Source organism: Pistacia vera, unplaced genomic scaffold, assembly GCF_008641045.1.
Source record: "Pistacia vera cultivar Batoury unplaced genomic scaffold, PisVer_v2 Contig805, whole genome shotgun sequence".
NCBI lineage: Eukaryota > Viridiplantae > Streptophyta > Magnoliopsida > Sapindales > Anacardiaceae > Pistacia > Pistacia vera.
In genome coordinates this window covers 774,004-799,842 of record NW_022196674.1, presented here as the reverse complement: position 1 = coordinate 799,842, position 25,839 = coordinate 774,004, and the positions used below count along the sequence as shown (strand labels likewise).

The window sequence follows — 25,839 nt, the reverse complement described above, 5'->3', positions numbered from 1 at the left end:
GATCAAATGAAACCAATGGGAAGTGAATGCAGCATCTGTTCAGGAAACAGGATGCCTTCACGTGTTGAAGTTGTTGGAACATTTAGACTTGTTTTAAGTACTAATTTTATTTTGGATTTGGAACAAACCTTTTATATTCCTAGTTTTTCTAGGAATTTAATTTCAGTTTCTAAACTTGTACCTTATGGATACTCTTTCAACTTTTATGGTAGGTCTTTTAATTTAATTAGGAACTCATCTATTGCTGGAAATGGTACTATGGTTGATGGCTTGTTTAAAATTCATTTAAGTGATATTTCTAATTCACTACAATTCATTCAATCTAAGGCTTCACAATCTTCTAATTCATATGCTAATAATACTAGTGCATTGTATGCTCCTAAAGCACTTGATATTTCTAATGCTTTGTCTGATTCTACTGTTGCAAATAATATGTCTAGTCCTGATGTTAGTACATTGTATGCTCCTAAAGCACTTGATATTTCTAATGTTTTGTCTGATTCTATTGTTACAAATAATATGTCTAGTCCTAATATTTCCAAGCTTCCTACATTTGTATCCAATTGTAATAATGCTACTGATACTAATGAAGAAGCATAATTCAATCTTTTCCAGTTGAAAAAACTAATAGCATGTTGTGGCACAAAAGATTAGGACACCCTAATGCAATTGTTCTTACTAAAATTCTGCATGTTTTTCAACCTAACTGTTCTGTAAAAAACACAATTGAATTCTGTCTAGCATGTCAGTTTGGTAAGCTTCACCAATCAGTTTTTCCTCAGTCTCAGTCTAGACCATCAAATCCATTAGAATTAATCTATTCAGACCTGTAGGGACCATCCCCTATTCCATCTCCTGAAGGGTTTAAATACTACATTCAATTTCTAGATGACTTTAGTAGGTTCACCTGGATTTTTCCATTGAAAGCAAAATCTGAAACACAATTAGTCTTCCAACAGTTCCACAAATTAGCTGAAAGACAATTTAATAAACCCTTGAAATGCGTCCAAACTGATTGGGGAGGTGAATATAGGAGTCTAGTTCCTTACTTTGCTAACCAAAGTATTGTCTTTAGGCATCCATGTCCCCACACTCACCAACAAAATGGAAGAGTAGAGAGAAAATATCAGCAAATAGTTGAACAAGGCTTAACCTTATTAGCCCAAGCTAGCATGCCCTTAAAATATTGGTGGCTTGCTTTTCAAACTGCTACTTCTCTCACCAATAGATTACCTACACTAGTCTTGTCTAATTCTTACCCATTCAGGTTTTGTTTAAGAAAAATCCAGACTGCTCTGTTCTTAAAGTCTTTGGTTGTCTTGTGTACCATTTTATCAGAACATATAACTCCCATAAATTTGATTTTCACACCAAACACTACACTTTTGTTGGTTACAATATGCATCATAAGGCATACAAATGTATGGATTCAAATGGAAAGATTTATGTTTGTCAAAGTGTCAAATTTGATGAGTCTCATTTTCTTTTTGCTTCAACATAAACTGTTTCCTCCACTTCCAAGACCAGTGCTCCTGTTCCTTCCTCCTCTTATGATCACACTCCTATTGTTCCATCTTTCTCATTTCCCAACTTGTCTTGTTCATCTTCTGGTGTCTCTACTGGTTCTTCAGACTTATCCATCACTGATCAACAAAACTCACCAATCTTAGAGTCTCCTAGTATTACTTTACCTACTCAAACTCTAGTGTATCTACTCCCAACCCTTCTTGCACCTTGCTATTTAGTCTACTAAGTCTGCCTTACCAAATTCTTCTGAATACACCTCAAATTCATCTACACAACTACCAGTCTACATCACCAACATCTCCTACACAAACCTCAAAATCCCTTGCACATATACCTGTTTATTCATCACTTGTTGATGATCTACCTTCTCCTCCACAACCTTCTACTTCAACCAACCCACCTGATTGCATTCATGTTATAGTTGAGTTGCATTTTGAACATAAGCCCCTACCTACTCATCCCATGATCACTAGAAGCAAAGCCAAACCGCATAGCTCTTTAACTGTTTCCTCCACAAATCACCCTTCCTCTCTTGACACAACTGAACCAACTCATGTCACTGAAGCACTCTCTCATCCCTCTTGGAAAGCTGCCATGGAGAGTGAGTTCAATGCATTGCTCTCCAATAATCCTTGGAAACTTGTTCCAGTTAAGTCAAACATGAATGTTGTTGGGTGTAAGTGGGTTTTTCGGCTCAAACACAATCCTAATGGTTCCATTCAAAGATATAAAGCTAGATTAGTAGCTAAAGGTTTTCAGCAGACCCCTGGTGTTGATTATCTTGAAACCTTTAGTCCGGTTATAAAATCTTCCACAATTAGAGTTGTGTTAAGTTTAGCCATTACTTATGGATGGGATATCCAACAAGTGGACATCAATAATGCCTTTTTGAATGGAGAACTCAGTGAGACAGTTTACATGCCTCAACCCACTGGTTTTATTGATGCTCAAAATCCTCTTCATGTATGTAAACTGACAAAAGCATTGTATGGCCTAAAACAGGCCCCAAGAGCCTGGTTCGAAAAGCTTAAAACTGTTTTTCTCAAATGGGGTTTTGTCTCTTCGATAGCAGATTCCAGTTTATTCATTTATAGGTAGAATGCTCAGGTCTTATATGTAATTGTCTACGTGGATGACATTTTATTAACTGAAAATGATGCTGAGTTAGTAAAGGATATTGTCCAGAGGTTAAACACTGAGTTTGCTCTTAAGACTTTAGGTTCTCTTAAGTATTTTTTAGGGTTTGAAGTCCACATAACAGATTCACACATCTACATGAGCCAAGAAAAATATGCTAGAGACCTGCTTTCTAAGACTGGTATGTTAGATTCAAAGCCTTGCTCTACTCCCATGGCTATAGGCAACAAGTTAACATGCACAGATAGTGATACATTTGACAACCTAGCTCTATACAGAAGCACAATAGGGGCTTTATAGTATTTAACACTTTCCAGACCTAATATTAATTATTCAGTCAACAAATTAAGCCAATTTCTCAAAGCTCCCACTCAACTTCATTGGCAAGCCTACAAAAGACTTCTAAGATATCTTAAAGGCACTACAAACTTTGGTCTTCAGTTCACTAAAGTCAATAGATTTCATTTAGAGTGCTTTACTGATGCTGATTGGGCAGGTTCTATTCAAGATAAAAGGTCCACAAGTGGTTGTTGTTTATTTCTTGGCCCCAATCTATTACAGTGGAGTTCTAGGAAGCAAAAGGTGGTGTCTCTATCTTCTACAGAAGTTGAATGCAGAGCATTTGCCCAAAGGGCAACTGAAATAGCTTGGTTTCGAAGTCTGTTTTCTGAAATTGGCTTAACACTCAATGAGACACCTGTTATTTGGTGTGATAATCAAAGTGCAAGGTCACTTGCTTCTAATCCAGTTTTTCATGCTAGAACAAAGCACATTGAATTGGATGCCCACTATGTCAGGGAACAAGTTGCTGCTCAACATCTTAAAGTCCTTTATGTTCTTACTGATCACCAAAAAGCTGATGTGTATACCAAGTCCTTGTCCACTACTAAATTTGAACATTTCATAACCAAACTTACAATTGGAGCTTGTCCTCAGAATACTGGTGCATCAGAACCTTCCTTTTTAACTATTGAAATTAGTAGCTAAAAATTTATGATTGCATCTTAACTTTTGTCCTTATATTGGTTGACTAGTGAAAATGATGGTTTCTGGCTAGTGTCATGTGTTAAAGCAAAAGTTACCTATGCTACTGCAGCTTGTTCTAAAATTGAGCTTTTGCAATCTGTTCTAACAGACTTGTGACTGGTAACATTAATTTAGTAATATTTTGATGTCCTTTTGTTTGATTGCTCTTGTGAAGAAGTTGTTGTTGCTCTTGTGAAAACCTTGTTCTTGTGAAGAAGTTTGGTTGTTGCTCTTGTGAAGAAGTTTGTGAAATTGTGCTACTGCAGTCTGTTCTAACAGACTTGTGATTGGTGAAATTACAGAAGTTGTTTGTTTGATCTTGTGAAGAAGTTTGGTTCTTGTGAAGAAGTTGGTTGTTGCTCTTGTAAAGACCTTTGTTTTGTTTGATGGTCTCTCCTAGAGGTACTGATGATATTTGTTTTGAGCAGTGGTTCTCTTTTGATTCTCTGGTGATATTTGTTCTAGGAAAGATGTTGGTTCTTACTTGAAGTGTTTTTGTTATGATCAATTGATCTACAATCAGTTCCAGCTAAGCTAAAAGTAGCTGCTGTAGTGTTTTGTTATCAATCTATCATACTAAAGAATTACAAGAAGAGTGTTTGCCGTACTAAAGAATCATAAAAAGAATGTCAAAGCTTCCTAAGCTTCCCAGTTTAATTTGAGGGAAGATATTAGTATCAGGAATTGGAAGAGTTTACCTAGCTATGTTTGAGAGAAGATGTTAAGAATCTTACTCAGTCTAGTTTGAAGGAAGATATTATTTAAGAAGTTAAGAATCTGTTAAGCTGTTGTTAAGTTGTTAAGTTTGTTAAAAGCAGTTGTTAATTGCCCTAATTAGGTTGTTAAGAAGTTGTTACTACCGGTAAATGTTGTTATCCTTTAGTTGTTTACTGAGCTTACTGTAGCTTATAAAAGCCACATTGTAAACTGTATTCTTTAAGAGAAAAATATACAAAATACAAGTATATTCAATTTACTCTTCTTCCTTTTCTTTTATTGTTTTCTTTTTCTCTGTTTTTGCTCTAAACCTGACAGTTCTTTATAGTTTAATGACTTCACATGCTAGTACTGGTATTAAACATACTGTTATGAGTGAAAACTCTTATTTTTTATGGCATAGGAGATTAGGACACATTTCTATTGATAGGATTAGAAGGTTGGTAAATGCTGGAGTTCTTGAAACTCTTAACTTTACTGACTTTCATACTTGTATAGACTGCATTAAGGGAAAGCAAACTAACAAATCCAAGAAAGGTGCTAGGAAGAGTTCTAAACTTTTAGAAATCATACACACAGATATTTGTTGCCCTAACATAAGTTCTAGTGGTCAGAAATACTTCATCACTTCTATTGATGATCACTCACGATATATGTATCTCTACTTGCTTCATCACAAGGAGAAAGCATTAGATGTTTTCAAAATATATAAAGCAAAAGTAGAGAAACAATGTGGAAAACAAATTAAGATTGTGAGATCTGATAAAGGTGGTGAAATGGTATTGGTCCATTTGCTAAATTTCTTAAAAGCAAGGTATTATGGCTCAATAAACCCTGCCTGGCACACCATCTCATAATGGTGTAGTAAAACGGAGAAACAGAACATTAATGGATGACTTTGGTTAATGCACTTGGGTTTGTCTTGATGAAACACATATAACTCACTTTGTGTTAAAATGTTTTTTTTTTTTTTTTTCCTTCGTCTCTACTCAATATAACACCAAGGTAAAAAATACACAAACTGATAAAAAGTGATGATTTGCAACATGCTTTTCCCATAAAAGGTATTCGCACTGATAATGGGACTAAGTTTCTCTCGAAAGATTTGCAACATTTTTTTAAGTCTCATGGAGTCATCCACCAACGTGGTTGTGTTGCCACTTCTCAACAAAACAAGGTCGTGGAGCGTAAACATCGTCATTTACTTGATGTTGCTTGCAACCTAATTCCAAAGTCATCTTCCTTCAAAATTTTTGGGGAGAGTATGTTCTACTGCTATCTATATTTAATTAACAAAATTCCCACACTTGTTTTAAATAACAAAATCCCTTATAAAATGCTTCTTGGGCATTCCCCTTCTTATTCTCATCTTAGAGTTTTCGGATGTCTTCGTTTTGCACATAATTTTTCTCCTCAAAAACAAAAATTCGATGCCCAGCCATTCCAAGCCTGGCATTTTTGTTGGGTATCCTTTCGGACAAAAAGGATACAAAATTTATGATCTTGAAACAAGAACCATCTATACCTCTAGGGTTGTTTTATTTCATGAATATGTTTTTCCATATCGTGATTCTTATACTTTACCATCTGATCATCCTGTGTTGCCTTTGCCTATTTCTGATAGAGGAGATACAACTCTCACATCTAAATCATCTTTATTGGCTAATTTTGGTCTTAATTCATCCACCCCAGGCATTTTATACTGTGACAATCAGATCGCTCTTCATATTGCAGCTCAAACCGTTTTCCCAGGAACATCACGAAAAACATTGAGTTAGATTGCCACTTCATTCGTGAAAAGATAAAAAAGGATTGATTAAAACAGAGCATATTTTCCACTTAAAGCAGTTGTAGACATCTTTACGAATCCTTTGGCTAGTAAGCAATTTGGTTGTCTTGTTGGCAAGTTGGGCATGATTGGCATACATGCTAACTAGGGGGAGTATTATGGAGCAAGATTAAAGGAGCAATCTGTGAAACTTATTGTGTAGACAAACTAATATTATACAGCAGAATGGAAGGAGCAAATCTGTGGAACTTATTGTACAGACAAACTAAAAGTGATAGGAGTATTTAAGGAGTTTGTATATGTAATGGCTCTACGCATATATTGCGAACTTATTGTACCCTGAGTGATACATGGAGTAATTTAAGAAGTTTGTTATTGATAAGGCTCTAAGCATATATTGCTCCTGTTTATCTTTTTTCCTTCTCTTTTTTTCTCCTTATGTGTAGTAATATTTGATTCTTTCTTTCTTGAACTCAAGTTGTTATATATAAATTCTATTGTAAATGGCGCATGTGACATAAGATGTGAGTTAATCTTTCCCCTTTTTTGTTGAGTTTTATCAATTTCCCGAGTGTAATGCAACAGAATATATATAAAAATATAAATTTCATTCCTTCAAAAAGCTGTCATTTATTTTCCCTTCTGCTGGACAAACATTGAACATGATAAATGAAAGAATTTGTGTTTCAATTTTTTCCTATAAAATGACTGTCAACAGCCCAATACAACTACCACCCAACCGCCCAATTCCAAAATTTTTAAAAAACAAACCAACCAATTCCTCCAAGGTAAACCAGCGAAAACCTGCAAGCACACCACACAGCCAACATTTCATTTAAAAATCAATTCAAACATCTTCTAGCATACTGTCCAGCCGATTGCATGCATATACAATACCCAACCAACATCACCATCTAATAAATCATCCGAATGCATGCAATACAACTAGCAAGAAAAAATATATCCGTTTTAAATCCAAAGCATAGAAGGAAAGCCAGTTGGCAAGCCTCACATTCAGTTCAAAATTCATCAAACGCAAAATGCGAAACTAAAATTAACATGCAAACATAAATTCTGAAATTTTAGGAAGGTTTCATTTGATCCTTCACTATTCAGCTCAGCCGAACTCAACTCAAAGTCTGAAGCATCCTCTCCTCAAATCTACACCAAAGAACCAAGATCAATCATCCCCACTTTATAACAAGAAAGAAACTAAATAAATTTGTTTTCCTAACCCCATGCATGTGTTACCCGAGTCCAGATCGGAGTGAGCTGCTTCAAATTTTCTCATCCTCCATTTACTCCACTTCTCTCTCACTCTACCTCTGGGCCAGCACTTCTTCTTCCTTTTTCCCTTTTTCTTCTTCTTCCTTATCATACATTTATAAATAAATAATATGAACTTTTTGGTAAAGAGGTGGAACTGTTTCTTGATGAAGGCTTTTATTTATTTATTTATTTAAAGAAAGGGAAGTCTAGTCCTATATATGGAAATTACAGTGTGTATAATTATATATTATATATATTCTGAAAATTTTGTCTACCGGTTCCTGATTTCCTCATAACACAACTCCAGAGGATTGATTATATAAATCCACGTTTGGAAATCCTTTTTTTTTTTTTTTTTTTTTTCCAATGAAATTAAATGTAGCTTAATATAATACGTTGCTTTATACTCATTCTCCAAGTATACCTTGGTATTAAAATCATCATGTTTTTATAAAAAAAAAAAAAAGATAAATAATTTGATAAAAAATAATAAAATAAAAGAACATTGTCGAATATTTCTTAAATTTTAGTAATATATATATGAGCTTTATGTAGTCATTATATCAGATATGTACAGACAATCACCTAGAGTAAACAATGGTGGTTCGATATCCTCAACTCTCTAAATTACTCTTATAAAATCATAGATATGACATCGAAATCTATCTCCTCTTCCTCAGTATTACCATCAATACAATTAATGTCAAGATACTAACCGATACCTCAGCAAAGAAAAAATCATAGGGCCAGTTAAATGTTGACATTTCAACTCTCATCAAATTGTTACTCTTAAGAAATTGGTCTCTATCGGCCTTGGATAAAAGTCACAGTGACATTGTTGACAGAACAGTTCTGGCTCTGTCGAGAGGACTTGTATCAAAGGCATTCTGCCTTTCTGTGAATGCTGGCCGTTTCGGAGTCGGAAGATCAACAATTTCACTACTTAGCATGGATATAACAGTTGACATGCTTGGCCTATCTTCACAAATTCTTGGACACACAACAGTCCCACATTAATGATCTTATGATCTCCAATTCAAAGCATGGAGCAGATACACGATCAATTAATTGACAAGTTGTTTTCATTCCACAATTTCCATGCCTGAATCGATGCATAATTAGATGCTATATCAGTCATTATAGAAGGGAGATGTTTAGGAGACTTACATAGCCTGGAAGAGCTCAAAGAATAATCGTCATGACAAAAACTTGTGTTTCTTCTGCCACTAACAATCTTAATAACAGTACTCCGAAGCTGAAGACATCAGATTTATCAGAGAATGCCCTTGCATTGCATATTCAGGGGACATGTAACCATGCACAATTCAAAATTCCAACACTTATATGATTTTACAACCAGGTTGAATTTAGCACAAGCAGTCTACTTACTATGTCCCAACAACCCTTAAAGTGTGGTTGATATTGATTGCCTCGAAAATTGTGCCATACCAAACTGAAATTTTTGGATTCAAATCTTCATCCAAAAGATGTTACTTGCCTTTAGATCTCTATGTATAATCCGCAATCGAGAGTCTTATGAAGATAAAGGACTCCTCGACTATTCCTTCAATGAGTCAAATCGTTTTCTCCAACCAAGAAGTATTGTTTGAGGGGATCTATTTGATTGTATTCAAAGATGTTAGAACACCATTCCAATATTTAGGATGAAACTTCTTGAATGTACTGTGATGCGAGTGGAGATGCTACAATATGCTACGGATAATGATTTTTATAGATTAAAGGAAGAGTATTATGATGAACTACCAAAGAGAAAAGAATCCAAACTCTTGTTTGGCATGTATTCGTAAATCAGCATCTTTTCTTCTCTTTCAATGCAGCATCCGGTAGCCTAAAGAGATTTCTACGTTGGAGTTTGGAAATTACCACCACCTCATTCATAAACTCCTCTAGGCCTTGTCCAGACGCGTTTGATAGCCGTTTCACTGCTATTCCTGTCCATCTTTAAGATCCCCTAAAATACAAACAAATCAAGAATTATGCAATATTAAATAGGATGCAGCAACAAAGTCTTGATGAGCAAAACAATTACCCTGTATACCGGCCAAAACCACCCTGTCCAAGCTTATTGGTTAAATCGAAATTACTTGTTGCAGTTACCAGCTCCTCAAAATTGAACGTGGCAGGTCCTGAATCAACTTGGTCTATATTTTTAGAAGTAACTTTTGTATACGTTCCCTTTTCAAAGATGTACCTTCCTTTCTCTTCATTGCTGATATAAAATCACATAGAGATGCACATCAGGGGAAATTACAAATCTATCATGTTCGTAAAGCTAATATTTAAAATTACCTTTCGCTTCGCCATCCACCTCCATGAGAAAAATGTACATATCAATACCATTCCTACTATCAGTGTACTAAAATATACTGTCAAGTCTTTATTATCGCAGATGAGAACAAAAAGTAAAATTTTCCAGACCAAAATTAACAACAGAAATTTTTGCCTTTTAACATAGTATTAGTAGCCCCAAAACCGAAAATCGTGGAAGAAAATTAATCAAATAGCATTCAGCATACCAAGTTCTGAATAGTGCTAAACGAATGTAAAGATTGGTCCCTTCGCTGGAGAATTCTGTGTGTCAAGTAAGTTTTCCCTCCATGTCATACAACCGATGCCAACATCATACGCATAGGCTACGCAGGAGCATTATTCAAGCACCGTCTCGGCACTCATTTCAAGGGCAGATGACTTTCCGCGAAGTCAGGCCCCTTCATCGTTGGCATCTTCCCCCATCTGCCTTTCCCACTTTCACACTTTTGTTTATCCTTTCACACTGCAATAGTCTCCTTCGATACACCCGCTAGTCCAGTTTCCTTTGTTCCATTCTTTATTCTTCGGCTCAAATCCTCTTAAACGCTGCAAATTGGCTTTCTCTTATGTTCACAACTTCCATATCCCCCACACTTGCCATAAACATCACACTCCGTTCTCGGAAAGAAGTACCACTAATCCAATCATCCTTCCCATCAACTAAGTGTTTCTACTAGTTTTCCTTGTGGTTCAAGACATAGTGTGATAAAGGAATTTTTGTAAACGAGAAACTGAAATAAAAGTTCCTTCTTGGTCTCTAATCCAAGTTTAAATCCATCTAGATAAACAGAATTCATACCCTGCCCTCCAATAAAGATTCGGCCATTCCATGGACCAGTCCGCCAATATGGTCGAGTTTCATTCCAAATGAAGATTTCGGGAATGTTTGAAACATGGAGGCCAGTTGAGAAGCTTCCAGTGGAGGATCAGAAGGACTTTTCCATGATATCACCTGCACTTTCTTACCTGTTCGTACATTAGCAGTAAGTTTCATATTCGTCAATAGCTTATCGGAAGGTTCCTGGAAACTCTCCCACAATTTTTCTCCATTGTTGCTATTATTCAACACAAGATTTCCAGAATCTAAAAGCTGAGCACTTGCATTAGTGAGTGAAATTGGAAGATTTGATGACCAAAGAACCTCTTTGCCCATTCAATACTACAAGATTACCATCCTCAGATATGGTAAAAATCCCGGATGAATCATTGAGTGGCGTATTTCTGTTTGCTACCCATACGATCATTTCAGTTTCAAGTTGTACCAAATTCCTAGATAGCGGTTCTTTGAATTAGGAGGGCTAAAAATCCCAATTTGAAGGTGTTGCCAGAGATACTATTGTTTGAGCATCTCTGATAGGATGCGAAGATGGATGGTGTTAGGCTGTGCAAAATCTGAATAAAAACAAGATAGCAAGACGATATGGCTACTGAAATCGGGCTTCTGGTGACTCCATAACTAGTTAATTGTTGGCTTCCTTCTTGATAGAATAAACTTAATGTTAGCTGAAAACTTGTTGACTTCACGTCATTTCTTTGGGGATATTGACCTTTATCCCTGAGGTTTGAGGTATACTACCTTACTCCGGTAATGTGAGATACAACAATTAGTCCTATCATATAACAATATTATGCTGTGTAACCCACTTTTTAACATCGTAACGGTAAATATGACATATTAATGAAACATATACTTTAAAATTCCTAATGCGATAAGAAGACTAAGTGTTTTATCTATATACCCAAGCAAGATAAACACAACCAAATCTCAAGGTTGAAAGATAAATATCCCATTTCTTGAGAACATATAATCACTTAATGTCTAAACAATAATATTAAATAATAAATTAGACAGATTGGTTCAAATTGTTGATTACAATTTTATAGATGTCAACGTCGTGTTATTTAATCAAAACGGAGAAAAAGTTACAAATAGATGCAGTAGATTATTTCTAATATAGAGTTACTTGATAAAAGGGTTAAATTTCAAACCTTGCGTGACTTTTTGAGATTGAGGTTTTTTATGGGCACCCTTGAGATTTAGTAAAGAAACAACAAACCAACAAGTTTCAAATGGAAACGTACATCGATAGTTTTCATAATAGAACATTTACACCATTATATTGACACGTTTTTTAAAAGTTAATTTGGACACAAATCTTAGTATATGATTAATAACTCTTATTTTATCTTTCTCTTATAATAAAAAGAAGTTAATACTTAACATTTGTCGTATGACAATATTAAATTATTAAAAGATTTAAAAATATTAAACTTGACGATTCGCAAGACATCTGGCAAATAATTTTTTTTTTTTTTTTTTTTTTTTTTTTTGTCGTGTGTTTCCTTTATGATAGTATTACTTTCACAAACATCATTCCATTACAAGGATGTAAGTTTCATTCTGAAACCTATGGGTTTCATTTTTAATCACTAAACCTCAAGGGTGTCATGTAAAACCTCACAATTAGTAGAACTTCTTGGAAGGAGAGTGGTCTTGAATAAGTCAATAAAAACCAGGGAACCAAGGAACTCTTTCCTTTCAACTTCGGGAGTTGTTTGTGCCTTGTGTCCAGTCTTTATGAAGAATTGTCTTGCCTCCCGATCCAAAGAATTGTCTACCCCAACAGCTAATTTGGAGAAAATAATAGGAGCAACTTAATACGAAATTATGATGAAGAAATTATGATGAAGACATCAGTGAATGAATGAAGTATGGTTCTAGACACTTTTGTACCAATAAAAAATATACATTAGAAATAAATAATGTAAAACAAATACTCTTTATCTGAAAATCTTAACAAGGTGACCAGAGTAGCTCTTCAATTGTGTCCTCGTCAGTAACGATGGAGCCAAAGATTATTGAATACTGACCAAACCCATCTTCTTCGAGCACGGGGACCTGTGATTATAATGGCAGATCAGTACATTTGAGTTAATTAAATTGCCTGAAATAGATATAGCTATTAATAGTGAACAACTCTTGATTTGTAGTTATTGTTTACTAGATTAAAGTACAAAAATCAATGGCACTGATACTCAACAAATATTTTCATCTACATAAATTTGAAATTGAAGTTGCAATGATTTTATTAAGAACTTATAAATAAACTTATTTATTTAGAACTATATATGTATAATTTTTTTTATTTTCAAAAAAGAATATATTTATATATTATCATGAGATTCGTAGGTTAATAAAATTCCAAACACCCTCACTTGCTCTTGAAGTTCCTCCGGATTATCCTCTCAATTTATCATATCTTATTTTTTATTTTTTATTAAAAAGAATCCTTAGTTTAAAATATTTAATTATTGCTTTGAGATTATTGGTATACTTTATTCTTCCTCTTAAATCTCAACGCAAGCATACCCTAAGATCAATTCGTGTCATATGAAGTTATTGTTGCTTATAAGCAACTTGAATTTATTAGCTTACTCATTAGTGATTTTAGGCCAAGCCATGTTCAGGCCTGGCCTAGGGTGCCCATCATAAAATTATATAGGAATATCGTGTATAATTTATTAATTGTGATGCAATTTGTTTATTATTTTAATGATATTTTATTAAAAATGATAAAAATTACATTATATTATTTTAGTTTAATTTTCAGAAAATAACTGATGACATAGTATTAAATTTTAACTATTGAAATATACGAGGAGAGGATATTATGGTCATTTCATTGTTTTTTACGGATTTTTTAAACATTGAGTACTCTAATTATCTCTTATCTTTAAAATATGTGACATTATCTGCGGGGGTGTATTTGGAGATTAAAAATTATATTATTTAGCCCCATTTTGGGCTGTTAAATAAAAACTAGCCCCAAAGTGGAAAGCATCTCACAAAATAGCCTAACTCAATTTTCGTAATTTTAATTTAAAGGTTGAAAATGTCCCAAATAACATGTTTCTTATACATATATTTGTGTGGGTTTTGAAGAAGTTAAAGATGTATCATTATTCGAAGTCCATGCTTCCAGTCTAAAATCTCAAGTGAACACTAGAATTTGTGATCTTGAAGAGCGCTTTTTTTTACGGATTTCTTGATATCTTGTTTTTGAAATGAAAGTTTATTTATTTGAAAGTTGTTTGAAATATAAAATTTTGATATGTTGCATATATGTCTAGGAAACATGTTAAATAAGTTATTTTTGAAATGTTATGTTGTCGTTATAGTTGATTAAGCTTATATTTTAGTAAACATCTTTAAAATGGTAGGGCTAGGAAAAAAAGCCAAAAACCAAACTGAATCGAAAAACCAAACTGAAATCGAACCCGAAAATCAATTTGATTTTGGTTCAAAAAATTGTTTGTACCGGTTTTTCGGTTCGGTTAACGATTCAGCCAATTTGAGAAACCGGTTTTTCAAAATTCCTAAACCCATTTCTTCTTTCTTCTTCTTCTATGTTTCTTTTATCTTTTTTTCTTCTTCCTCCTACTCTTTTCTTTTTTCTCCTCTTTCCTTTTTCTCTTTCTCTTCCTTTCTTTTCTTTCTTCTTCCCTATTCACTCTCTCTAGTTGTCGCTATTTGGCTTCGCTACACCTNGGGAGTATTATGGAGCAAGATTAAAGGAGCAATCTGTGAAACTTATTGTGTAGACAAACTAATATTATACAGCAGAATGGAAGGAGCAAATCTGTGGAACTTATTGTACAGACAAACTAAAAGTGATACAGGGAGTAATTTAAGGAGTTTGTTAATGATAATGGCTCTACGCATATATTGCGAACTTATTGTACAAACAAACTGAAAGTGATACATGGAGTAATTTAAGAAGTTTGTTATTGATAATGGCTCTAAGCATATATTGCTCCTGTTTTATCTTTTTTCCTTCTCTTTTTTTCTCCTTATGTGTAGTAATATTTGATTCTTTCTTTTCTTGAACTCAAGTTGTTATATATAAATTCTATTGTAAATGGCGCATGTGACATAAGATTGTGAGTTAATCTTTCCCTCTTTTTGTTGAGTTTTATCAATTTCCCGAGTGTAATGCAACCAGAATATATATAAAAATATATAATTTCATTCCTTCAAAAAGCTGTCATTTATTTTCCCTTCTGGCTGGACAAACATTGAACATGTATAAATGAAAGAATTTGTATTTCAATTTTTTCCTATAAAATGACTGTCAACAGCCCAATACAACTACCACCCCAACCGCCCAAATTTCCAACATTTTTAAAAAACAAACCAACCAATTCCTCCAAGGTAAACCAGCCGAAAACATGCAAGCACACACACACAGCCAACATTTCAATTTAAAACTCAATTCAAACATCTTCTAGCATACTGTCCAGCCGATTGCATGCATATACAATACCCAACCAACATCACCATCTAATAAATCATCCGAATGCATGCAATACAACTAGCAAGAAAAAATATATTCCGTTTTAAATCACAAAGCACTGAAAGGAAAGCCAGTTCGGCAAGCCTCACATTCAGTTCAAAATTCATCAAAACGCAAAAATGCGAAACTAAAATTAACATGCAAACATAAATTCTGAATTTTTAAGGAAGGTTTTCATTTGATCCATTCACTATTCAGCTCAGCCGAACTCAACTCAAAGTCTGAAGCACTCCTCTCCTCAAATCTACACCAAAGAACCAAGATCAATCATCCACACTTTATAACAAGAAAGAAACTAAATAAATTTGTTTTCCTAACCCCCATGCATGTGTTACCCGAGCTCAGATCGGAGTGAGCTGCTTCAAATTTTTCTCATCCTCCATTTTTACTCCACTTCTCTCTCACTCTACCTCTGGGCCAGCACTTCTTCTTCCTTTTTTTCCCTTTTTCTTCTTCTTCCTTATCATACATTTTATAACATAAATATGAACTTTTTGGTAAAGAGCTGGAACTGTTTCTTGATGAAGGCTTTTATTTATTTATTTAAAGAAAGGGAAGTCTAGGTCCTTATATATGGAAATTTAACAGCATATATATTTATATATATATAATTCTGAAAATTTTGTCTACCGGTTCCTGATTTCCGCATAACACAACTCCAGAGGATTGACTTTATATATAATCCACGTTTGGAAATCCTTTTTTTTTTTTTTTTCCAATGAAATTAAATGTATGCTTAATATAATACGTTGCTTTCATACTCATTCTCCAAGTATCCTTGGTATTGAAAATCATTATGTTTTTATAAAAAAAAATAAAAAGATAAATAATGTTTGATGGAAAAAAAATAATAAAATAAAAGAACATTGTCGAATATTTCTTAAATTTTTAGTAATATATATATGAGCTTTATGTAGTCATTATATCAGATATGTACAGACCTAATCACCTAGAGTAAACAATGGTGGTTCGATATCCTCAACTCTTCTAGTAATTACTCTTTATAATAATCATAGATATGACATCGAAATCTATCTCCTCTTCCTCCAGTATTACCATCAATACAATTAATGTCAAGATACTAACCGATACCTCAGCAAAGAAAAAATCATAGGGCCAGTTAAATGCTTTGACATTTCAACTTCTCATCAAATTGTTACTCTTAAGAAATTGGTCTCTATCGGCCTTGGATAACAGTCACAGTGACATTGTTGACAGAACAGTTCTGGCTCTGTCGAGAGGACTCTGTATCAAAGGCATTCTGCCTTTCTGTGAATGCTGGCCGTTTCGGAGTCGGAAGATCAACAATTTCACTACTTAGCATGGATATAACAGTTGACATGCTTGGCCTATCTTTCACAAATTCTTGGACACACAACAGTCCCACATTAATGCATCTTATGATCTCCAATTCAAAGCATGGAGCAGATATCACCGGATCAATTAAATTGACAATGTTGTTTTCATTCCACAATTTCCATGCCTGAAAATCAGATGCATAATTAGATGCTATTATCAGTCATTATAGAAGGGAGATAGTTTAGGAGACTTACATAGCCTGGAAGAGTCAAAGAATAATCGTCATGACAAAAACTTGTGTTTCTTCTGCCACTAACAATCTCTAATAACAGTACTCCGAAGCTGAAGACATCAGATTTATCAGAGAATTGCCCTTGCATTGCATATTCAGGGGACATGTAACCACTGCACAATTCAACATTCCAACACTTAATATGATTTTACAACCAGGTTGAATTTAGACAAAGCACGTCTACTTACTATGTCCCAACAACCCTTAAAGTGTTGGCTTGATATTGATTGCCTCCGAAAATTCGTGCCATACCAAAATCTGAAATTTTTGGATTCAAATCTTCATCCAACAAGATGTTACTTGCCTTTAGATCTCTATGTATAATCCGCAATCGAGAGTCTCTATGAAGATAAAGGACTCCTCGACTTATTCCTTCAATGATGTCAAATCGTTTTCTCCAACCAAGAAGTACTTGTTTGAGGGGATCTATTTGATTTGTATTCCAAAGATGTTAGAACAAACCATTCCAATATTATAGGATGAAACATTCTTGAAAATTGTACTGTGATGCGAGTGGAGATGCTACAATAATGCTACGGCATAATGATTTTTATAGATTAAAGGAAGAGTATTATGATGAACTGACCAAAGAGAAAAGAATCCAAACTCTTGTTTGGCATGTATTCGTAAATCAGCATCTTTTCTTCTCTTTCAATGCAGCATCCGTGTAGCCTAACGAGATTTCTATGTTGGAGTTTGGAAATTACCACCACCTCATTCATAAACTCCTCTAGGCCTTGTCCAGACGCGTTTGATAGCCGTTTCACTGCTATTTCCTGTCCATCTTTTAAGATCCCCTAAAATACAAACAAATCAAGAATTATGCAATATTAAATAGGCATGCAGCAACAAAGTCTTGATGAGCAAAACAATTACCCTGTATACCGGGCCAAAACCACCCTGTCCAAGCTTATTGGTTAAATCGAAATTACTTGTTGCAGTTACCAGCTCCTCAAAATTGAACAGTGGCAGGTCCTGAATACCAACTTGGTCTATATTTTTAGAAGAAACTTTTGTATACGTTTCCCCTTTTTCAACTGATAGTACCTTCCTTTTACTCTTCATTGCTGATATAAAATCACATAGTAAGATGCACATCAGGGGAAATTACAAATCTATCATGTTCGTAAAGCTAACATATTTAAGTATATTACCTTTTCGCTTCGCCATCCACCTCCATGAGAAAAATGTACATATTGCAATTGTAACCATTCCTACTATCAGTGGTACTAAAATAATTACTGTCAAGTCTTTATTATCTGCAGATGAGAACAAAAAGTAAAATTTTCCAGACCAAAATTAACAACAGAAATTTTTGCCTTTTAACATAGTATTAGTAGCCACAAAACCGAAAATCCGTGGCAAGAAAATTAATCAAATAGCATTCAGCATACCAAGTTCTGAATATGCTAAACGAATGTAAAGATTGGTCCCTTCGCTGGAGAATTTCTGTGTGTCAAGTAAGTTTTCCCTCCATGTCATACAACCGATGCCAACATCATACGCATAGGCTACGCAGGAGCAATTATTCAAGCACCCGTCTCGGCACTCATTTTCAAGGGCAGATGACCTTTCCGCGAAGTCAGGCACCTTCATCGTTGGCATCTTCCTTTCCCATCTGCCTTTCCCACTTTCACACTTTTGTTTATCCTTTCACACTGCAATAGTCTCCTTCTGATACACCCGCTAGTCCAGTTTCCTTTGTTCCATTCCTCTTTATTCTTCGGCTCAAATCCTCTTAAACAGCTGCAAATTGGCTTTCTCTTATTGTCACAACTTCCATATCCCCCACACTTGCCATAAACATCACACTCAGTTCTGGGGAAAGAAGTACCACTAATCCAATCATCCTTCCCATCAACCTTAAGTGTTTCTACTAGTTTTCCTTGTGAGTTCAAGAAATAGTGTAATAAAGGAATTTTTGTAAACGAGAAACTGAAATAAAAAGTTCCTTCTTGGTCATCTAATCCAAGTTTAAATCCATCTAGATAAACAGAATTCATACCCTGCACTCCAATAAAGATTCGGCCATTCCATGGACCAGTCCGCCAATATGGTCGAGTTTCATTCCAAATGAAGATTTCGGGAATGTTTGAAACATGAAGGCCAGTTGAGAAGCTTCCAGTGGATGGATCAGAAGGACTTTTCCATGATATCACCTGCACTTTCTTACCTGTTCGTACATTAGCAGTAAGTTTCATATTCGTCAATAGCTTATCGGAAGGTTCCTGGAAACTCTCCCACAATTTTTCTCCATTGTTGCTATTATTCAACACAAGATTTCCAGAATCTAAAAGCTGAGCACTTGCATTAGTAAGTGAAATTGGAAGATTTGATGACCAAAGAACCTCTTTCTGCCCATTCAATACTACAAGATTACCATCCTCAGATATGGTAAAAATCCCGGATGAATCATTGAGTGGCGTATTTCTGTTTGCTACCCATACGATAATTTCAGTTTCAAGATTGTACCAAATTCCTAGATAGCGGTTTCTTGAATTAGGAGGGCTAAAAAATCCCAATTTGAAGGTGTTGCCAGTAGATACTATTGTTTGAGCATCTCTGATAGGATGCGAAGATGTGATGGTGTCTATGGCTGTGCCAAAATCTGAATAAAAACAAGACAGCAAGACGATAATGGCTACTGAAATCGAGCTTCTGGTGACCTTCATAACTAGTTAATTATTGGCTTCCTTCTTGATAGAATAAACTTAAATGTTAAGCTAAAACTTGTTGACTTAAAAAAAGTCATTTCTTTAGGGGATATTGACACTTTAATCCCTGAGGTTTGAGGTAATACTACCTTACTCCGGTAATGTGAGATACAAACACTATAGTCCTATCAAATAACAAATATTAATGATGTGAACCCACTTTTTTAACATCGTAACGGTAAATATGACATATTAATAGAACATATACTTTGAAAATTCCTAATGCGACTAAGAAGACTAAGTGTTTATATCTTATATACCCAAGCAAGATAAACACAACTCAAATCTCAAGGTTGAAAGATAAATATCCTATTTCTTGAGAACAATAATTAATCACTTAATGTCTAAACACTTATAATATTAAATAATAAATTATGACAGATTGGTTCCAAATTGTTGATTTGCAATTTTATAGATGTCAACGTCGTGTTAATTTAATCAAAAACGGTAGAAAAAGTTACAAAGTAGATAGCAATAGATTATTTCTAATTACAGAGTTACTTAGATAAAAGGGTTAAATTTCAAACCTTACGTAACTCTTTTTAAGATTGAGGTTTTTATATGGGCACCCTTGAGATTTAGTAAAAGAACAACAAGACCAACAAGTTTCAAATGGAAAACGTACATCGGATAGTTTCATAATAGAACATTTACACCATTATAATTGACAAACGTTTTTTTAAAAGTTAATTTGGACACAAAATCTTAGTATAATGATTAATATACTCTTATTTTATCTTTTCTCTTATAATAAAAAGAAGTTAATACTTAACATTTGTCGTATGATCAAATTAGTAAAATTATATAAAATGATTTAAAAATATTAAACTTTGACGATTCGACAAGACATCTGGCAAATAATTTTTTTTTTTTGTGGCGTGTATTTCACTTTATGATAGCTACTTTTCACAAACACATTCAATTACAAGATGTAAGAGTTTCATTCGAAACCTATGGGCTTCATTTTTCATCACTAAACCTAAGGGTGTCCATGTAAAAACCTCTTACTTATAGTAGGAACTTTCTTGGAAGGAGAGTGGTCTTGAATAAGTCAAATAAAAACCAGGGAACTAAGGAACTCTTTCCTTTCAACTTCGTGAGTTGTTTGTGCCTTTGTGGCCAAGTCTTTATTCAAGAATTGTCTTGCCTCGGAATTTCTGGATACCAGTAAATGCCACTGTAAATACTGGCCCAGCAACTTCCATTTACTTCTTCTTTTGAGTTTTGATATGAGTCCTGACAAAAGAATTGTCTACCCTCAACAGCTAATTTAGGAAGAAATAATAGGAGCAACTTAATGCAAAATTATGATGAAGAAATGAGTGAATGAATGAAGTAGAGTGTTTAATGAATCTCAAGAATTAACTAAAGTACGTACAAACTGGTTTAAACACTGTTATTACTAATAAAAAATATACATTAGAAATAAATAATATAAAACAAATACTCTTTATCTGAAAATCTTTAACAACGTGGACCAGATGTAGCTCTTCAATTGTGTCCTCTGTCAGTAACGATGGAGCCAAAGATTATTGAATACTGACCAAACCCATCTTCTTCGAAGCTACGGGGACCTTGTGATTATAATGGCAGATCAGTACATTTGAGTTAAATTAAATTGCCTGAAATAGATATAACTATTAATAGTTGAACAACTCTTGATTTGTAATTATTGTTTACTAGATCAAAGTACAAAAATCAATGTTATCTGATACTCAACAAATATAATTTTTAATTCTACATAAATTTTGAAATTGAAGTTAGCACTGATTTTATTAAGAACTTATATATATAAACTTATTTTATTTAGAACTTATATATATATAATTTTTTTTATTTTCAAAAAAGAATTATATATATATATTATCATGAGATTCGTAGGTTAATATAAATTCCAAACACCCTCACTTGCTCTCTGAAGTTCCTCCGGATTATCCTCTCAATTTATCATATCTTATTTTTTATTTTTTTTATTTTAAAAAAGAATCCTTAGTTTAAAATATTTTAATTATTTACTTTGAGATTATTAGGCTTTATACTTTATTCTTTTTCTTAAATCTCAACGCAGGCATACCCTAAGATCAATTCGTGTCAATATGAAGTTATATGTTGCTTAAAACACAACTTGAATTTATTAGCTTACTCATTCGTGATTTTAGGCCAAGCCATGTTCAGGCCTGGCCTAGGGTGCCCATCATAAAATTATATAGGAATATCCTGTATAATTTATTAATTGTGGTGCAATTTGTTTATTATTTTAATGATATTTTATTAAAAATGATAAAAATTACATTATATTATTTTAGTTTAATTTTCAAAAACATAATTGATGACATAGTATTAAATTTTAACTATTAAAATATACGAGGAGAGGATATTATGGTCATTTTATTGTTTTTTACGGATTTTTTAAACATTGAGTACTCTAATTATCTCTTATCTTTAAATTATGTGACATTATCAGCGGGGGTGTATTTGGAGATTGAAAATTATATTATTTAGCCCCATTTGGGGCTGTTAAATAAAAACTAGCCCCAAAGTGGAAAGCATCTCACAAAATAGCCTAACTCAGTTTTCGTAATTTTAATTTAAAAGATGAAAATGTCCCAAATAACATGTTTCGTATACATATATTTGTGTGGGTTTTGAAGAAGTTAAAGATGTATCATTATTCAAAGTCCATGCTTCCACTCTAAAATCTCAAGTGAAGACTGGAATTTGTGATCTTGAAGAGCTTTTTTTAACGGATTTCTTGATATCTTGTTTTTTAAATGAAAGTTCATTTATTTGAAATCTAAAATTTTGATATGTTGCATATATGTCTAGGAAACATGTTAAATAAGTTATTTTTGAAATGCTTTGTTGTTGTTATAGTTGATTAAGCTTATATTTTAGTAAACATGTTTAAAATGGTAGGGCTAGGAAAAAAAAGTTGAAAACCAAATTGAATCGAAAAACCGAACTGAAGCCAAACCTGAAAATCAATTCGATTTCGGTTCAAAAAATTGGTTGTACCGGTTTTTCGGTTCGGGTAACGGTTCAGCCAATTTGAGAAACCGGTTTTTCAAAATTCCTAAATCTAAGGCCAAAATTCCTAAACCCATTTCTTCTTTCTTCTTCTTCTATGTTTCTCTTTATCTTGTTTTCTTCTTCTTCCTACTCTTTTCTCATGCCCCTCTCTTTCTCCTTATCGTTTCTTTTTCTCTTTCTCTTCCTTTCTTTTCTTTCTTCTTCCCTATTCACTCTCTCTAGTTGTCGCTATTTGGCTTCGCTACATCTTCAAAGTCTTGAGTTCTTGGGTTTTTGGGTTTTGAGCTTTTGATTTATTTTTTGGAATTTATTTGTTTTATTTTGGTTTGTGGTAATGGATTGTTGTTTGCTTGATTTAGGATATGGATTAGTTTCGCAAATTAATTACTTTTTCTTTTGATTTTTTAGTTGATGTTACGGGTGGAATTAATGATTGAAAAATGGCATCTTGAAGTTTGATTGGTGGTGGATTGATTTGGTTTTGTGAAGAAGATTGGCTAGTGTGGTTGAGATTTGCAAGATTTGATTTTGTGGAGAATTTGTTGAAGGAGTAGAGATGATAAAACCAGTTCAAAATAGGTTAATTGGTTTTCCAAATTAGTAATTTGGTTCAGTTTAAAACCGGTTCAAACAGTAAATTTGTTCAGTTTTGATTTGGATTCTACTTGAACCGATTTTTCAGTTTGGTTCAGAAAATGACCGGTTCAATCCGGTTAATCAATTTTTTCCCACCCCTAGAAAATGGGTGTTTTAGGCAGATTCTAGTAATAGGTTTTGACCAATTTAATTGAGTATAGTTGTGATTATTGCTATTAAATAAGGATGATATTGTCTAAGTGACTTAAATAAACTACTCAACCATTTTTCATTAAAGTGAAAAGTAAAAAGATTTAACCTTTTTAATTCACTTAAAATTAAAATTAAGAACATTTAGATAAAAGTTAAAAGAACAATAGGCCAATCTTTATAAGCGTGGGTGTACTTGTCACTTTCCAAACTCTGGAAATTTAATTATTTCATGTATTTTGCTATTTTTTATACTTCAAGGGAAATGTCTTTTAGGAAACATTCGGGGAGTAAAATATAATTAAAATAATTGAATAAAAATAGGTTACATTAAATTTGATAGTTAGTATTTTCTTTTGATTTCATGATGAATAATATTATTATATATACAAAATTTTATAATTGGCGTGAAAATAAAAAAAAAAATATATTTGAAGCAGATGACATTATACAATAATAATCTTAAACTAGAATCTCATTCATACAATATGAACAATAAAATAGGAAAAGAAATTGTTTATAAAGAGCCGAATGAGATTCCCACTTTGATTTCATTTACGTTACACTTAAGTTATGTCCCCTTTGCATTCTAATCTCTTGACACAAGGATTTGAAAAAGTGGCGCCACGTGAGAGATCAGGCATTTGAGTTGACCCTTCGATAATGATTATTAAGTTATACTCATATTCACACTATAGTTAATTCACACTACGTGTCTAAAGGATCACATATGTACACATTAATTATTGTATGCAAAGGAGTGTTACGTTGAACTAATTAAAAACATAACCATGGATAAAATGTTCCAGAAATAGAAGAATAGGTTTTAAAATAATCCAAAAAGATGTTTGGTGGTATTTTAGTAAATTGCCGTCCAAAGCAAAAGTTTAAATGTATGATAGGAACATGGTTGGCATGACCAAATAAAAGTGGCACCTTCCCATGCAACTTCGAGGAAGGAGAACATTTCCTGAATACGAAATCCCCACGAATTATACACAGCAAAATGCCGGCTTCTTCACTAAATTCTATCTTACCTGTACCTTCGTTGTCAATCAACGCCATTCTTCTCTTTCATATTATAAATACGCCCACCCATATCTTAACCTTCATTGACTCAAATCTTTCTTACTTTTTTTTTTTTTTTCTTACGTTAATTAATTTACTTATGGCGTCTGCAAATGGGGTTGTTTTTGAGGATTATTTTCCGGCTATGGTGGAGAAATTGGGAGCGGACGGGTTCATGCAGGAGCTTTACAACGGGTTTCGTTTGTTGGTTGATGAGGAAAAGGGAGTGATAACTTTTGAGAGCTTGAAGAAGAACTCGGCGTTGCTTGGTTTGCAAGATATGAGTGATGATGAAGTGAGGTGTATGTTGAGAGAAGGTGATGTTGATGGAGATGGAGCGTTGAATGAGATGGAGTTTTGCACTCTCATGTTCAGGTTGAGTCCTGATTTGATGAAGAGTTCCAGAAAATTATTTTTAGAAGCTCTTGTAAATGACTTTTAGATGTTGCTTCATTTTTGCTTATTCTTTTTTCTTTCTCTATCTCAACTACTATGTATTCATGCATGCCCTTATTATAAATCATTTCTCTTTAACAATGCGCCCTCTTATCTCTCTCTCTTTGATTTTCTTTTAATTTTTGCAGTTTTATGAATTATTAGACACCTGCAGGTTGCTTAAAATCTTGATTTCTTGACTAAAACATCGGAAGCCAAAGAGAAATACATTTATCATGGAACGCTAAGTTTAATTTTACAAAAAGAAATTGCAATTAAATAAAATCTTGATGTCTAAAAAAGATTTTATTTTAATTTCACTGGCCTATTTTTATGTTAGCTTCTTTTATACAGTCAAAGAGCTGGCACTAAGAAGGACATTAATGTAATTGGCAAGGAAGAGTTTTGAATGGATGAGCCCAAGTGAAAATTGGGCTCAGTCTATTAAACTCAGTTCGGGCCAGCTTATAACTTAGTATAAAGTTGAATGAAAGGTGTTATTTAAAAACCTATAAACTTCTTTTTCAAACTCCTCCTTAAAATAAAACTTATCAAATAAAATAAATTTAAAAATAATCTTAAATTATACCAATAACTCTCCTTATAATCTCCTTTACTGAACACCATCTTCTTTAATATTGATACCTCTATTTTACCATTCCAATCAAACCAAAGATGGTAAAAAAAGACATTTATATTTTATCAACATTTAGATAACTTAGAAGCAAACGCAATAGCAATTAGGAACTATAAAACAAAACAAAAGTTAAATTCAATAATAAAGTAATAGTCAGGTCAATGTCATTTATCAACGGTTTAAGGAATTTTTATAAAATTCTAATATATTCCTAATATTTATAACTCTTTTTCCATGCTTTTTGTGCCTACTTTTCCTCTGTAATACTCATTATTTGTAATTAATTTTAAGCTTGTGTATTTTTATTTTTTCTAGTACTTTATGTTGAACAAGATATATGATGCTTAAAAGAATTAGGATAAGCGAATTTCTGAAATTAACTAATATATATATATAAAGAGAGAGATTAGGTGGACTCAAATAACAAA

The 25,839-nt window shown here is 33.4% G+C and overlaps 2 protein-coding genes and 1 pseudogene across 2 annotated transcripts; 1 reads left to right on the top strand and 2 right to left on the bottom strand.

Annotated features, from left to right (window-relative positions):
- Nucleotides 1-9,356: 9,356 nt before the first annotated feature.
- Nucleotides 9,357-10,949, bottom strand: LOC116117377 (G-type lectin S-receptor-like serine/threonine-protein kinase At1g11300). Its single transcript, XM_031403415.1, has 2 exons — nt 10,596-10,949; nt 9,357-9,437 (listed from the first exon to the last, which is right to left on the bottom strand). Exons 1-2 carry the CDS (start codon nt 10,947-10,949, stop codon nt 9,357-9,359), a joined length of 435 nt encoding a protein of 144 aa, XP_031259275.1.
- Nucleotides 10,950-16,047: 5,098 nt separating this feature from the next.
- LOC116117359 lies at nt 16,048-19,442 on the bottom strand (annotated as a pseudogene).
- A 4,936-nt stretch (nt 19,443-24,378) lies between these two features.
- On the top strand, nt 24,379-24,845 carry LOC116117390 (calcium-binding protein KRP1-like). The gene has a single exon (XM_031403435.1). It carries the CDS (start codon nt 24,440-24,442, stop codon nt 24,779-24,781), a length of 342 nt encoding a protein of 113 aa, XP_031259295.1. The 5' UTR covers nt 24,379-24,439; the 3' UTR covers nt 24,782-24,845.
- The last annotated feature ends 994 nt before the right edge of the window (nt 24,846-25,839 follow it).

Bases quoted from the DNA above. Each gene is read 5' to 3' on its own strand.
- LOC116117377 (XM_031403415.1), bottom strand. From the start codon at position 10,949: ATGGGCAAAGAGGTTCTTTGGTCATCAAATCTTCCAATTTCACTCACT. The intron at 9,438-10,595 runs GTATGAATTCTG...TTTGTATTTTAG, and splicing joins AATCTTTATTGGAGGGCAGG to GGGATCTTAAAGATGGACAG.
- LOC116117390 (XM_031403435.1), top strand. From the start codon at position 24,440: ATGGCGTCTGCAAATGGGGTTGTTTTTGAGGATTATTTTCCGGCTATG.